Source organism: Oculina patagonica, chromosome 10 (assembly GCF_052425735.1).
Source record: "Oculina patagonica isolate OP01 chromosome 10, crgOcupat, whole genome shotgun sequence".
NCBI classification, from domain to species: Eukaryota; Metazoa; Cnidaria; class Anthozoa; order Scleractinia; family Oculinidae; genus Oculina; species Oculina patagonica.
The window spans coordinates 1,713,401-1,725,796 of NC_135767.1; the positions used below are offsets into that span (position 1 = coordinate 1,713,401).

Genomic DNA, 12,396 nt, shown 5'->3' on the forward strand with positions numbered 1-12,396 from the left:
ATAACAAGAACCAAGTTCCCATTCGCCAACTTTGTTCGTTGGAGATCTGGGTATTAACCAAAACGCAAACATGTTATAAATGAATAGGAAACAGCGCGAACTTTTAGAGGCAATGATTGGCCAGTTTGAGGAAAGAAATATTGATAAAGGACTGTTACATACTTTCACGTCTGAAATGAAGATCTATGATCAGCTTTTTATGGTCAAAAACGTAGTAATCTGAAAACTGGTTTTCCGTGCCGCATCGTTTCAATCTCAATTTCTGAAACAGTTTTGCATAACTCGTTTCTTTTTCATTGCGAAAAGAAGTCTGCTTGCAGCCGTTATTTGGGATGTCACGCAACGCTCCACTCAAAGAAGGGGAGCGTTGCGTGACATCCCAAATAACGGCTGCAAGCAGACTATGCAAAATGCAGCAAAAGAAGTTACAGGAAAACCATCACATTACCTCTTAAAAGCACGACTGATTTAAAAAACGTATTTAAAATTAAAGATAACTGCAACTTCGGTTGAGAGAATTAATAACATCTTCCAGTTGTTTGAAAGGGCCAGTTTTACACTGCGGGCACTTCCAGCACATAACCATGGCAACTACAAAATAATTCTAGCTACATTTTAACATTCCATTTGATTAACAATTAGTTTGAGAATAAATACGCTACCTGTGTCAACTATTTGGTGTAAAATGAACGAAAACAAATATTACACAACTGTTGTACGAAAATGTTCCAATTCTTATGTAAAGGACTAGACTGTTTCCGACGATACAACTTTCCGATGTTACGAGACTGGAGCGATCTAAATCCACATTTTTTTAAGCGATTTTCACCTGAGCGTCGAAAGTGATTCTCGTTTGCTTTGGTATTGCATGTTAAGATAGAAAATCATTTTGGAATGGTACATTTAAATTTTTTTTTGTAGGCTTGCTCCATTCAGCGAACTTATGGCCAAAAGATATCGTTATTAACCACACCGCGACTAAAATTCAGATTTCAGGAAGCGTCTGAATTTTATTTAACACCTTATTTACCTAACTCGGGACTGGCTCAGTCTCGCAACAAACAGTAAAAAGCGTAAAGTGAAAAATAAATAATATAAAGCCATGCATTCATGTGTTCAGAAACGGAAATATCGGGATGAAAGCTTAGTTTCCAACAGCTCTCGTTCAACACGACCGCGGAATGACCGCGGTAAAACTGCGATACGAGCGCGTTTCCGCGGTATGATTGCGTTGGACATGCGATCCGTCGGTTTAACACGGGATTACAAAATTTTGTAACAAGTAGTTCTTGTTTATCATGCTAATAGTGAACAAAACCCGACGAAAATACGATCTTCTTTCCAATAAACCGCAAGCAGACCGCTTGATTCCGTGACAGGAACGAAAGCACTGTTACGTGACAGCAACGCCGTCACGTAACGTAAATCACGTCATCAACTAGCTTTCCCGACGAAGTTTGACACTAACGACATTTAATTATCTAAAAAAAATTACCAAACTTTTCTCTTTAGGGACGTAACCGTTCGCCATCTGGGCTCTTCGCCCTCTTTAAATTAAGCCAGCTTTTTTCTAAGACAACATTAATTTACGAGTAGCTAGCAGGTTGGTTTTCCTTCCTTTTAAAGAAGCAGTTTGTTTAGCACACAAATCAGCACTCTTTAACTAAGCTTGAAGTACAAGCTGTGCTCAGCTCCTTACACTCCTTGCACTACACAGGTACACTAACACATGGTCCTTAAACAAACGTAGCGAATGCGGACTGGTCCTTTTCATCTGGGGGTGCTTTCTTTTCGTCGCCATATTCCTCTATGAAGGAACCGTCCTCGTTGAACTGAGGCCCCTCGCCGTAGTCATCCAGGCTATCCCGGTCACTGTCTCGACTTCGCTTCTCCAATGAACCCTGGCTGGGGTAGGGTGGAGGGTTCTCTTGTGCCCTAAAACCAAAAAGCCGGCATCAGCAACAATGTCTTCATGTAGTATGTAAATTATGAAACCAAGCTTAAACTTTCAAGCCACATTCTCAGAGTACAAATACAGTCAACTCCCACTAGAACGGACACTTTCGGGACCACAATTTGGTGTCCGCAACAGAGTAAGTCCGCAGTAGCGGGAGTCATTTTCAGTAATTCTTATTCGCCGGGACTTAAACTCCTGTCCATAATAGCGAGGTGTCCGCAAGGCGGGACTTGACTATACCCCAAACTTGTCCATACATACTTGCTTGTTCATACATATTCTATAATAGCACTAGCCTAGTCGGGAGAAGTTGGTTAATAATAGGGGTTCCCTTTGATTATTTCTCAATTCTCCTTTCTTGGTTGCTTGCTTATGTATTGATAACATAATAAGAAATTAGATGTCGACAACAGCTGCTTACCCTCCGTTGAAGGGGCCTTCTTCTTCATCAAAAGGCTCGCGATCTATGAGCGCAGCTCTCTTCCTCTCACGTTTACCAACTAAACAAAACAAGAACATGGTTAATTGCGAAGTTCTACCTTAAACGTGGATGAAAACACATCATGTGACCATTTAAACAAAAGCTATACTTTCATGTGGTACTATTTATTGTACTGCACAAAGTGGTTCTTACTTCTTAGTCTGTAAACTAAACCCTAGTGTGCGACCATTCAAATGAAAGCTCTTAAGCGAGCAATATTTTCATGTGGTTCTGATTATTATACTGCACAAAAGTGGTTCTCACTTTTTAGTCTGTAAACTTAATCTTATTGTGTGACAATTCAAAAGAAAGCTCTAAAGCCAGCAGTATTTTCATGTGGTTCTGATTATTGTCAATTTTAAGGTGGTTCTAACGTTTAACTGTGTGGATGAAAGCTACAGAGAAGTTCTTTCATGTACTGTTGTTTATTATGCTGTACAAGGTGGTTCTAACTTTCAAGTCTGTGGATAAGACCCTAGTGTACGACCAGTCAAATGAAAGCTATTGAGTAGTACTTTCATGTGGTACTGTTTATTATGCTGTACAAGGCGGTTCTAACTTTAAAGTCTGTGGCTAAAACCCTAGTTTATGACCATTCAAATGAAAGCTATTGAGCAGGTCTTTCATGTGGTTCTGTTTATTATGCTGTACAAGGTGGTTCTAACTTTTAAGTCTGTGATAAAACCCTAGTGTGTAACCATTCAAATGAAAGTTATTGACCAGTACTTTCATGTGGTACTGTTTATTATGCTGCACAAGGTGGTTCTAACTTTCGAGTCTGTGGATAAAACCCTAGTGTGTGACCATTCAAATGAAAGCTATTGAGCAGTTCTTTCATGTGGTACTGTTTATTATGCTGTATAAGGTGGTTCCAACGTTTAAATCTGTGGATGAAACCCTAGTGTGTGACCATTCAAATTAAAGCTACTGAGCAGTTATTTCATGTGGTAATATTTATTGAGCTGTGTGCTATACAACAGTTTGTCCCACTGGTTGTTATATCATAATGGAAACCATCCAGAATATATTCAATGATATGACCAGTTATTTACTTACCGGGGTATTTTGCACCACGGTGTTTAGTATAGAGAACAAATATAATCAGCACAAGGAACAGAAGTGCGATAAGGACCAGCAGCGCAATAAACCAAGCACTCTTGTGAATTGGAGTAGTAGCTCGTTGGCCAGCTGTAAAAAACAACAACAAAATGTAAGGCGGAACCCTGAAGTCATCTTTAGATTCAAGTGAAATGCTGTTCGTCAGTAGATGGCTTTAAAGGGACTATGTCACGGATATTAACAGATTTTTGAACAGCCAAATATTAAATTTGTGTCGTAGGAAACTCAAAAGTAATGGCCACTTTTTTTTTCCACGTTTTAGGTATCCAAAGGTAGTGACGCCCCTCGGAAGTCACAAATATAGGAAAAAGATGCTAAATCCAAAAAAAAAAAAAAAACAACGAAAGTCCTGTCTTAGAACCTTAGGCTTGTAGATTTTATCCATCACTTGCTTGATGGGCAAAAAACAATTTTTGACTTTTTTGTGACCAGATGAAGTAAGGCCATTGAGAACGTCTTCCAGGCTTTAGCAAACAATGGCTCTAACTTTCCCAAAGGCAACATGGAAAACTTATTTCCTTTGCACCCTGGTTGTTAAGCACTGTACCTTTGGAACTTAACAGTAGGACTAAACAACACAAGACGTTCTTGAACATACCAGAAACTCCAGGGAGGGGTCGGGCTTCAGTGATGTCACTTGGAGGACTTTCTCCCAATTTATTTCTGCCAACAGTCCTAAACTGATACAAGTCAGGATCAAGACCGCTGATCTCCGTGTCTTGCGTGTCAAAGTGGTCCACCCAGGATGTGTTAACAAACTCCTCATCAGGCACTGCAAATTGAAATAAAATAATGAAAATAATGAAGATTAAATGTTTATTTTGTAAATCCCCCAGCCTAGTAAATGGCCCAGCTCACCACGAGTCTCTTGTAGCTCAGTTGGTTAGAGCGGCCAACCGGTATCAAGGAGGCCATGGTTCGATTTCCGTTGCGCACTCAGAATTTTTCTTTGTCCCATACTCGTGTCATTGTTAAAAAAATACATGTTTATTATTTATCACCGAGTTCAAATTTACCATCTTTATTATTTACTACACACTTGATGATTTCGACATTGCTGATCCTAGCAGTATGCAGGACGCGTGTCACATATCAACGTAGTAAATGGACCAGCTAAGCTGTACAAGTCTATCGTAGCTCAGTTGGTTAGAGCGCCCAACCGGTATCTGGGAGGCTATGGGTTCGTTCCAGTCAGGGACTCTGTTTTTTTCCTTTGTCCCGTGCTCGTGACAGAATGAACATTTCATTTTAATTTATTATCTATTACTGAGCTTAAAATTTACCATCTTTATTATTTATTACATGTACATAATGAAAATACTTTATAGTGTTTCGAAGGACTGCGTAACGCAAAAGGCTTTTTGAAGGGTTTTTTTTTTATTTTTTTTTTTTTTTTATTGCAACACACACAAGAAAAAAAAAAATACATCACAAGAAAAGTAAACAATACAGCTACTTACAGACCAATTGCATACAAAACTTAAGATAAAATAACTTACACTTATTTTACACTTATCATGTAATATATACAAAGTAATACAAAGACAAATAAAGGGAAATATACGCAGGAAATAAAGTAATATGAGGGCTATGCATTAGATTAATATTTGAACATATTACAACTATGATATTTTTCTTTTTTTTTTTTTTTTAGTGCAAGCAAAGTTATCTATTTTTAATTAATTACGCAATAAGATACCTGGAGAAAATTATTCAGTCGTTGTTTGAAAATGAGAGCAGTTTTCTAATTTCCATTGAATAGTGACTTTATTCACGAATTCATTGACAAAGAGTTTTTTCTCAAGACATTTAGAAGCATAGATATATTGTTTGGCCAAGATGATGAGGAAGTCTAATCTGCGCTTTATGGGACTGGAAAGCCCTTCAGGCAGATGCGATATGTCATGAAGAGCAATTTGTTTATTGGATAAAATGATCGCAGTATCTTGACAGTGATTAAACCAAGATAAAATTTGTGAATAAAAGAGTGCAGAATCATTACAGTCAATAAAGGTATGTTCAATTGAGTCCGAACTAGAACAAAAAATACATTTGTCGTCGTTGGCTAGATGGTAACGTTTGAGTTCTTTCTTCGTAACAGTTATTCTATGCAAGAAACGAAAACCGAATTGACGCAGTTTGTTATCTTTAGTTGATCGGTATATTGCTTGGAACTTTTCACTCCAGTTAGTAAAATTTTCAGGAAATCTTTCCTGCCACTTTTGTACACCACTTGGAATAATAAAACTGTGACTGGTTACTAGTTGGTAATAATTTTTGCAGCGTGCTACAGCTAGGTTAATCGAGGTTTCAGTTGAGGAGATGAAAGCGGAGTTTGATGAGAGATCGCGTGAAGGTATTAAAGTTTGTGCAGCTTTCCTTTTAAGATGAGATGAGATGGCTGCAATAAGCTGGAAATAATGCATGTAATTTGTTGTAATGTTGAATTTATTACTAAACTCTTCGTAAGATAAGAAATTGCCATTAGAATTTAACACATCCTGCACAAAAACAACTCCACGTTCAAGCCATGATTTCCAAAATAAAGTAGTATTTTCTATAGTTATCGACTTGTTGTTCCAGATAATAAATTCACCATTTGGGAAAATGTTGGTTATGTTCTTGAGTTCTTGAAAGTATTGAAGAAGTTCTCGGTAGAAGAGGGGCAGACCTTTATCTAACAGAGCCACATTATAATTGCATTTGAGGAGAAGCGGGAGGCCACCATAATTTCGGAAGTAGTAGTTCGGTATTGCCTTCCATTTATCACAAGAATTTCCTAGGAGCCTACCAATCCAGGCCAGGCGCAGAGATTTAACTAACATATTGAAGTTGACGAAGTTAATTCCCCCTTCTACAACTGGTTGGTACATTACAAGTCTTTTTATTTTGTCCTTCCTATTTTTCCACAGAAAAGCGAAAAGATTCTCCTGAACGGTTTTAATGACCGCTTCTGGAACAGTCAGCATAGATGCTGCATACACCAACTGTGACACACCTAAAGCTTTCGCCAGCAAAGATTTGCCATAAATTGTGAGATCTCTTGAGAGCCATAAATTTAATTTCATTTTCATTTTATTCACCTTTGAATAAAAGTTTTCTTCGATACATTTGTTTGTGTTATAGGATAAGTGGACTCCAAGAATTTTAATCGGTTTGTTTGTGGCTTTAAAATCAAGTATCTTCTGGTTGCTGTCTTTCATAGAGCCTATCCACATTGCTTTCGTTTTTTTCTTGTTTAATTTCAGTCCTGAAATAGTTCCAAAACAATCCAGAATATTTAAGTATGGTTTAAGAGATGTAGCATTTTTTGTTATTAAAGTAGTATCGTCGGCAAACTGTGAAATCTTAACCTCCTGTTCGTCTGGAAGAGAGATACCTTTGCAGTTTGGGTCTTGGCGTATTTTTAAAGCTAGCAGTTCAACCGCAAGGATAAAGAGAAACGGACTCAAAGGGCAGCCTTGGCGGACCCCTCTTGATATATTGAAATAATTCGTTAAAAAGCCTCCGTTTATGATTGCACTTTGTACACCATTGTAAAGGATTGAGATCCATCTGGTAACATTTGGGCCAAAATTAAACACTTTCAAAGTTTTAGCAACAAAATCCCATTCAAGGCTATCAAAAGCTTTTTCAAAGTCTATAAAGAGGAGCAGACCAGCGGTCCTTTTCGCATCTAAATGCTCCATTAAATCGCTTAAAAGTCTTATGTTTTGACCTATATACCTTCCCTTGACAAAGCCGGTTTGATCGGAGTTAATTAGTTTTGGTAAACACTTCTCTATTCTCTTGGCGAGAGCTTTTGACAGAATTTTATAATCTAGATTGAGAAGAGATATGGGACGCCAGTTAGAAAGTTCAGAAAGGGCTTCGTCAGTTTTGGGTATTAAAGTTATTATTCCCCTCCTTTGGGAAATGGAAAGGGACCCACTTTCAAAAGCTGCATTTAAAGAGTTCAGCAGATCTCTCCAGATAAGATCATAAAAGGCCACATAAAATTCTTTAGTAAACCCATCTTCACCTGGTGTTTTATTGTCCGAGAAAGAAATTACAACCTCCTTAAGCTCCTCGTAGGTAAAATCGTGCTCTAACGAATCTTGTTCCTCAGCGTTAAGTTGTGGAATTTCAATATCTTCAACAAACGACTCAAAACTCTGTCTTCCGGTACCTTGTGGCTCTCTGTTATGGCTCATTCTCGATGCATACATGTTGCTATAGAAACTCTCCAGTTCTTTCTCGACCTGTTTTGAATTTGATGTCACCTCGCCATTTTCTAATTTTACTTCGCGTATGAGCTTTTTTTCATAATTCGTCTTCTCCAGGTTAAAAAAATATTTAGTCGGTTTTTCCCCCTGTTCAAGCCATTTCGCCTTTGATCTAAACATAGCCTCTTTCCCTCTCTGTTCATATATATTTTTTAATTCTTCTTTTGCAGTTTCATATTCCGTTAAAACTTTCCGGTCTAAGACTTCGAAATCAGTATAACAAATTTTATAATCAAGTTCTTGTAGCTCATTTTGAAGTGTTATTTCTCTTTTTCTGAGTTCAGATTTTTTTTGTTTAGAAAAATTCATTGTTTTCATACGTATTTCCATTTTAATCAATTCCCACAATAGTTGCTTATCGGTGACATCGGAATATTTTTCATGTATTTGTGGATAAAAGAATGCAATCCGTTCCTTAAATACATCATTTTTAAGAAGGGAATTATTAAATTTCCACGTTCCAGGACCTCTCTTAAACTCGTCTCTAATGATAACACTCAAAAAGGTTGCTTTATGGTCTGGAGCTACTGAAGTTCGAATCTCAGCCTTTTGAGCATCCACGGAGATTGGGCGAGAGACAAGGATAAAGTCTATTCTCGATTTCAAGTTATTAGTTTTGGATTCATAAGTGAAAGACTTTATCTTTGGATGCATTTTTCGATATATGTCGAGAAGGTTTAATTCGTCCATAAGATTGACAACAGCGTCTCTGTAATTCGTATTTTTCCAGGGTAAACCCCCACTTTTGTCTGCCTTATTCTTGAAGGTTTGTTACAAATCTGTGTCTTTGCAAATATTCTCTTAGAACAGGTAATCTGTGGAATTCTTCAAGCAGAGTTGACACAGGGCTTTGAAACCTCTGTCTTCCACAGGTTTTGTACTTTGATTATGAAGTTCACTTCAAACAAAAGCCATCAAATTGTCAAAAACATGTCAAAGATTAATCAAAACTTTCTCAAATGCCAGCAGTGCAGTGAGAGCACTGTAGTTATTCAAGGAAGCTTACATTTCTTCCTGTACATGACTCTGAACTCATGTGTGTATCCTCCGCCAAGGCCAAAATTGTATGTCACCTTGACACTGTCAACTTTCGTCCCAACGACTGTCGGCTTCTCTGGTTTGGCAGGAGCTGCAAAAAATAAAACAAAATTAATTCCATACACCTTTTGAAAAGAGGTCTAGAAAAAAAGGTAAAGCATTAAAACAATAAAGTGATGTTAAAACAGTATGAGACACTCAATCATTTGATTCTAAATTGCCAATTCCCAACCATGGCTCATGTGAACTGTCCTACGACATTTTGCTTTACGCATCAGAAAAATTATTAACAGTGCTAGCTTGACCACAGACTACCACAAGCAATCTCATAGCGACCTTTAGAATTGACTACAAGTATGAGATCGAGAATGAGAATGACTTTGGAATTTTGAGGTAGTTGCATCCCCCGAGCTACAACTCTTTCCTGTTGCTCCGGCTGACTTAAACACACAAATAAAAGTTATGGATAAGATTGTGATTACCAGAGCCACACTAATTTGGTTTCAAAACTTGTAGTCGTAGTTCAATCTTAACGTCACTATTATGATCATTTCACATCTTGTATTCTTATTAACTTGCACAATTATTATTTTAAGTACACATTTTAATGACTTACCAGACATTTTAACTGTTCTTGTGGTTTTTCTCACACTTTCACCCCATCCCGGGCTAGTTTTTGCTTGTGTTTCCACAACATAGTCTGTCAATTCCTTCTGGTTGCTTAGCAGATACCTACGCGCGTCAGACTCTAGCTCTGTCTTTTCATCAACAACAACACCTTGAGGTTCTGACCCAGGGAACTCTGCGGATCCCACTCGGTAGTTTGTGATGACACCATTGGGTTCCGTTGGCTTTTCCCAGGTTACCAAGATATACTCTGCAAATGCATACACTTCCACGTCTGATGGCGGTCCAGGTACTAAACAGAAAACAATAAAACATGAAATGAAATTATGTTATATGCTAAGCTTGGTAGAAAAATGATAAAGATAAATCAGTCAGTGACAAGCTACTTGAAAAAAGCCTACGGCATGTTTTTATTCACAATTCTGTAATGAGAATGTCCAGAATGTGAAATGTGCCCACTTTTCTATTCCGCATTCTTATTCTGGAATGGACAGAATGCCATTCCATCCATTCTACTCCCAGGAGCAGAATGAACGAAAGTTGCGAATGAGAATCTAAGATGGTGGACAGCATAGCCCGTGATTCGGGCAATGCGTCTCCACTCCTTTGTGAATAGCACTGCCAGAACATTCGTCGAATCCATTACAGTCTCCAACTTTCTTCCTCCTCTTTATAAGTAAAAAATTGCTGCAAAAATGGCCGCAATGGCAGCCTCTTTGTCGGTCATCATAATTGTTACACAATGTTTACTCTTGCCAGGACCAGGCATATCATTTTGACTACTTGGGCGTTTCTTGATGCGGACAATCCGAATTATTCCTAGCATTCTGTACCAACCATTTTTATTCCAGAATTATGGGTAAATAAACGTGCCCCTAGTTTTGTGCTCTAGTTCCCATGAGTCTCCTGTAGCTTAGTGGTAGAGTCTGGGGAGGGAGTGGGGAGGGGGTTCTCTCTATAGTGGACTAAACAGGGAGGCTCAGGATTTGGTCACCAAACTGGAAGATTTAGTGCACCAGTATCAGGCGCAATTTCATGCCCTGACATAAAAAATTCAAAAGTGTTGTGCATACCAGCCTCAAGTGTTGCAGCAGTAACCTCATCACTTGCTGGTCCATTCCCACCACTGTTGAAAGCTGTGATTGCTATTCTGTAGTTTGTGTAAGGCGTGAGTCCATAAACTGTAGTCTCTTTGGTATTGCCTCCTGTAACGTTAGTAGACTTCGCGTAGCTTGGAATGGCACGTCTACGTCTCCTAGCAGTCAATCTGCTCTCGCCCCAGTAATAAATCTATAAATAGTCCACACAGAGTAATTAATACATACAGTCATGTAGGGATGAATTTAATGCGGTTTTTAAGCTAGGCTAAACTCAAGACACGGCCAGTGGTTCCCAGCATATGATGCAGGGTGGTTTTGCAGGAGACCCTTGAGGTTTTACAGCTCTTCTGTTTATTTTTCCTGTTGTTATTTATATTAGCTGTCATACATGCCGTCACACATGCCCAATGCTCATCAAGTTTAGTCGTCAGATTAGTTTAGATTACATCACATGTCAATCAACTCCAAATAAAACATAGGTAGGTAGGTAGGTAGGTAGGTAGGTAGGTAAGCCTCAAGCCAAGCAGCCCATACTGCTGGAGATTATCCGGTTCTGTGGCATTAAGCAGCTACATGTAGGAATACAGTGTATTTCTACTCCCCCTGGATGTGATGCTAGTCCATCGCAGGGTTACCCCCCAGCAGAAAATTCGCCGGTACCCATTTATCCACCTGGGCCCAGTTGTTCAAAGGGTGGATAACACTATCCACTGGATAAATCGCTATCCAGTGGATAAGTCTAAACAAAACATACTGCGCTATCCACCGGATAGTGATTAATCCAGTGGATAGAATTATCCACCTTTTGAACAACTCGGGCTTGGGCGGAGAGATGCACTATGAGAGTAAAGCGTATTGCTCAAGGACACAACACTACACAGCAAACCAGGCCAGGGCTTGAAGCCAGACTGCTCAATCCGGAGTACAGCATGCTAACCAGTAGGCCAGCACGCCTCCCGCAAAAATAGAAGTAACTTAAGGTGGCTCCATAGGGTTTCTTGACCGCGCGAAGAATGGGTACGAGCTTGAAATGCCGGCAAATCAAAACAAACATGGCGGCTTCACGCGAGCGTGAAATTTTCGGCGAGAAAACGCGAGACTTGCTTCCTGCCAATGAAACAACACCCGTGCTTTCCTGTGTTGAGCAGATAAAAGAGTTTACAACACCCTAAAAAGGTGTTTACAACGTCCGCGGTGCTTCTAGCCGCTTTTGTAAAGTTCGTACGATCAAAAGCAAAAGAGAAAATAAAGAATAGTCTCCGCGATTGTGAGATACTTCGAGCAGAATTTCAGAGGTTCTGCTACATAAAGGATTAAGGTATGTCTCTAACTAACCTTTGGGTTAACAGATATTCGCACAAAAACCGACAACAACGGGGAACGCTCGTCTTTACACATCAACTCGTATGGTTCGAAAGTTCGCGCATGCTCAAATAGCGATCTTGGACAATTTCTATTCTGATGACGTAATTGTTATTCGGGCGAAAATAGAAATTTTCCCCTGGTATTTACTAGAGTTTCCTTCGGTGAAATTCCTTAAAATTTGGCATAGATGTGATACCTTTTTAACTGCCCCTTTTGCCGTTTTTTTAAAAAAATTTGTAAGCCAGTTTTTTTGCTTAGTCAAAAAAACACAAAATAACCAAAAACGCAAAAACGACCTGGACAACCCCTACTTTTTTTGTTTTTAAAAGTTACTTCTCATCACATTCAATCCGTTGGGAGAATTTAAAAAATTTTCACCGAAGAAAATTAAAGAAATTTAAGATCAAAGCCATAAAAACACCAAAAAATAGGACTTTTTGAGTA

General features: G+C 38.7%; 1 protein-coding gene across 1 annotated transcript in view; it reads right to left on the reverse strand.

Moving 5' to 3' along the window:
* Nucleotides 1–516: 516 nt before the first annotated feature.
* Nucleotides 517–12,396, reverse strand: part of LOC144628584 (fibronectin type III domain-containing protein-like) — a 28,793-nt gene continuing 16,913 nt past the window's right edge. The window contains exons 12-18 of the mRNA XM_078486696.1: nt 10,561–10,777; nt 9,477–9,779; nt 8,829–8,951; nt 4,156–4,329; nt 3,495–3,626; nt 2,379–2,457; nt 517–1,935 (exon numbers count right to left, since the gene is read on the reverse strand). Of these exons, the coding sequence (XP_078342822.1) occupies nt 1,737–1,935; nt 2,379–2,457; nt 3,495–3,626; nt 4,156–4,329; nt 8,829–8,951; nt 9,477–9,779; nt 10,561–10,777 (1,227 nt within the window). The 3' untranslated portion in view covers nt 517–1,736. The remainder of the gene's footprint in view (nt 1,936–2,378; nt 2,458–3,494; nt 3,627–4,155; nt 4,330–8,828; nt 8,952–9,476; nt 9,780–10,560; nt 10,778–12,396) is intronic.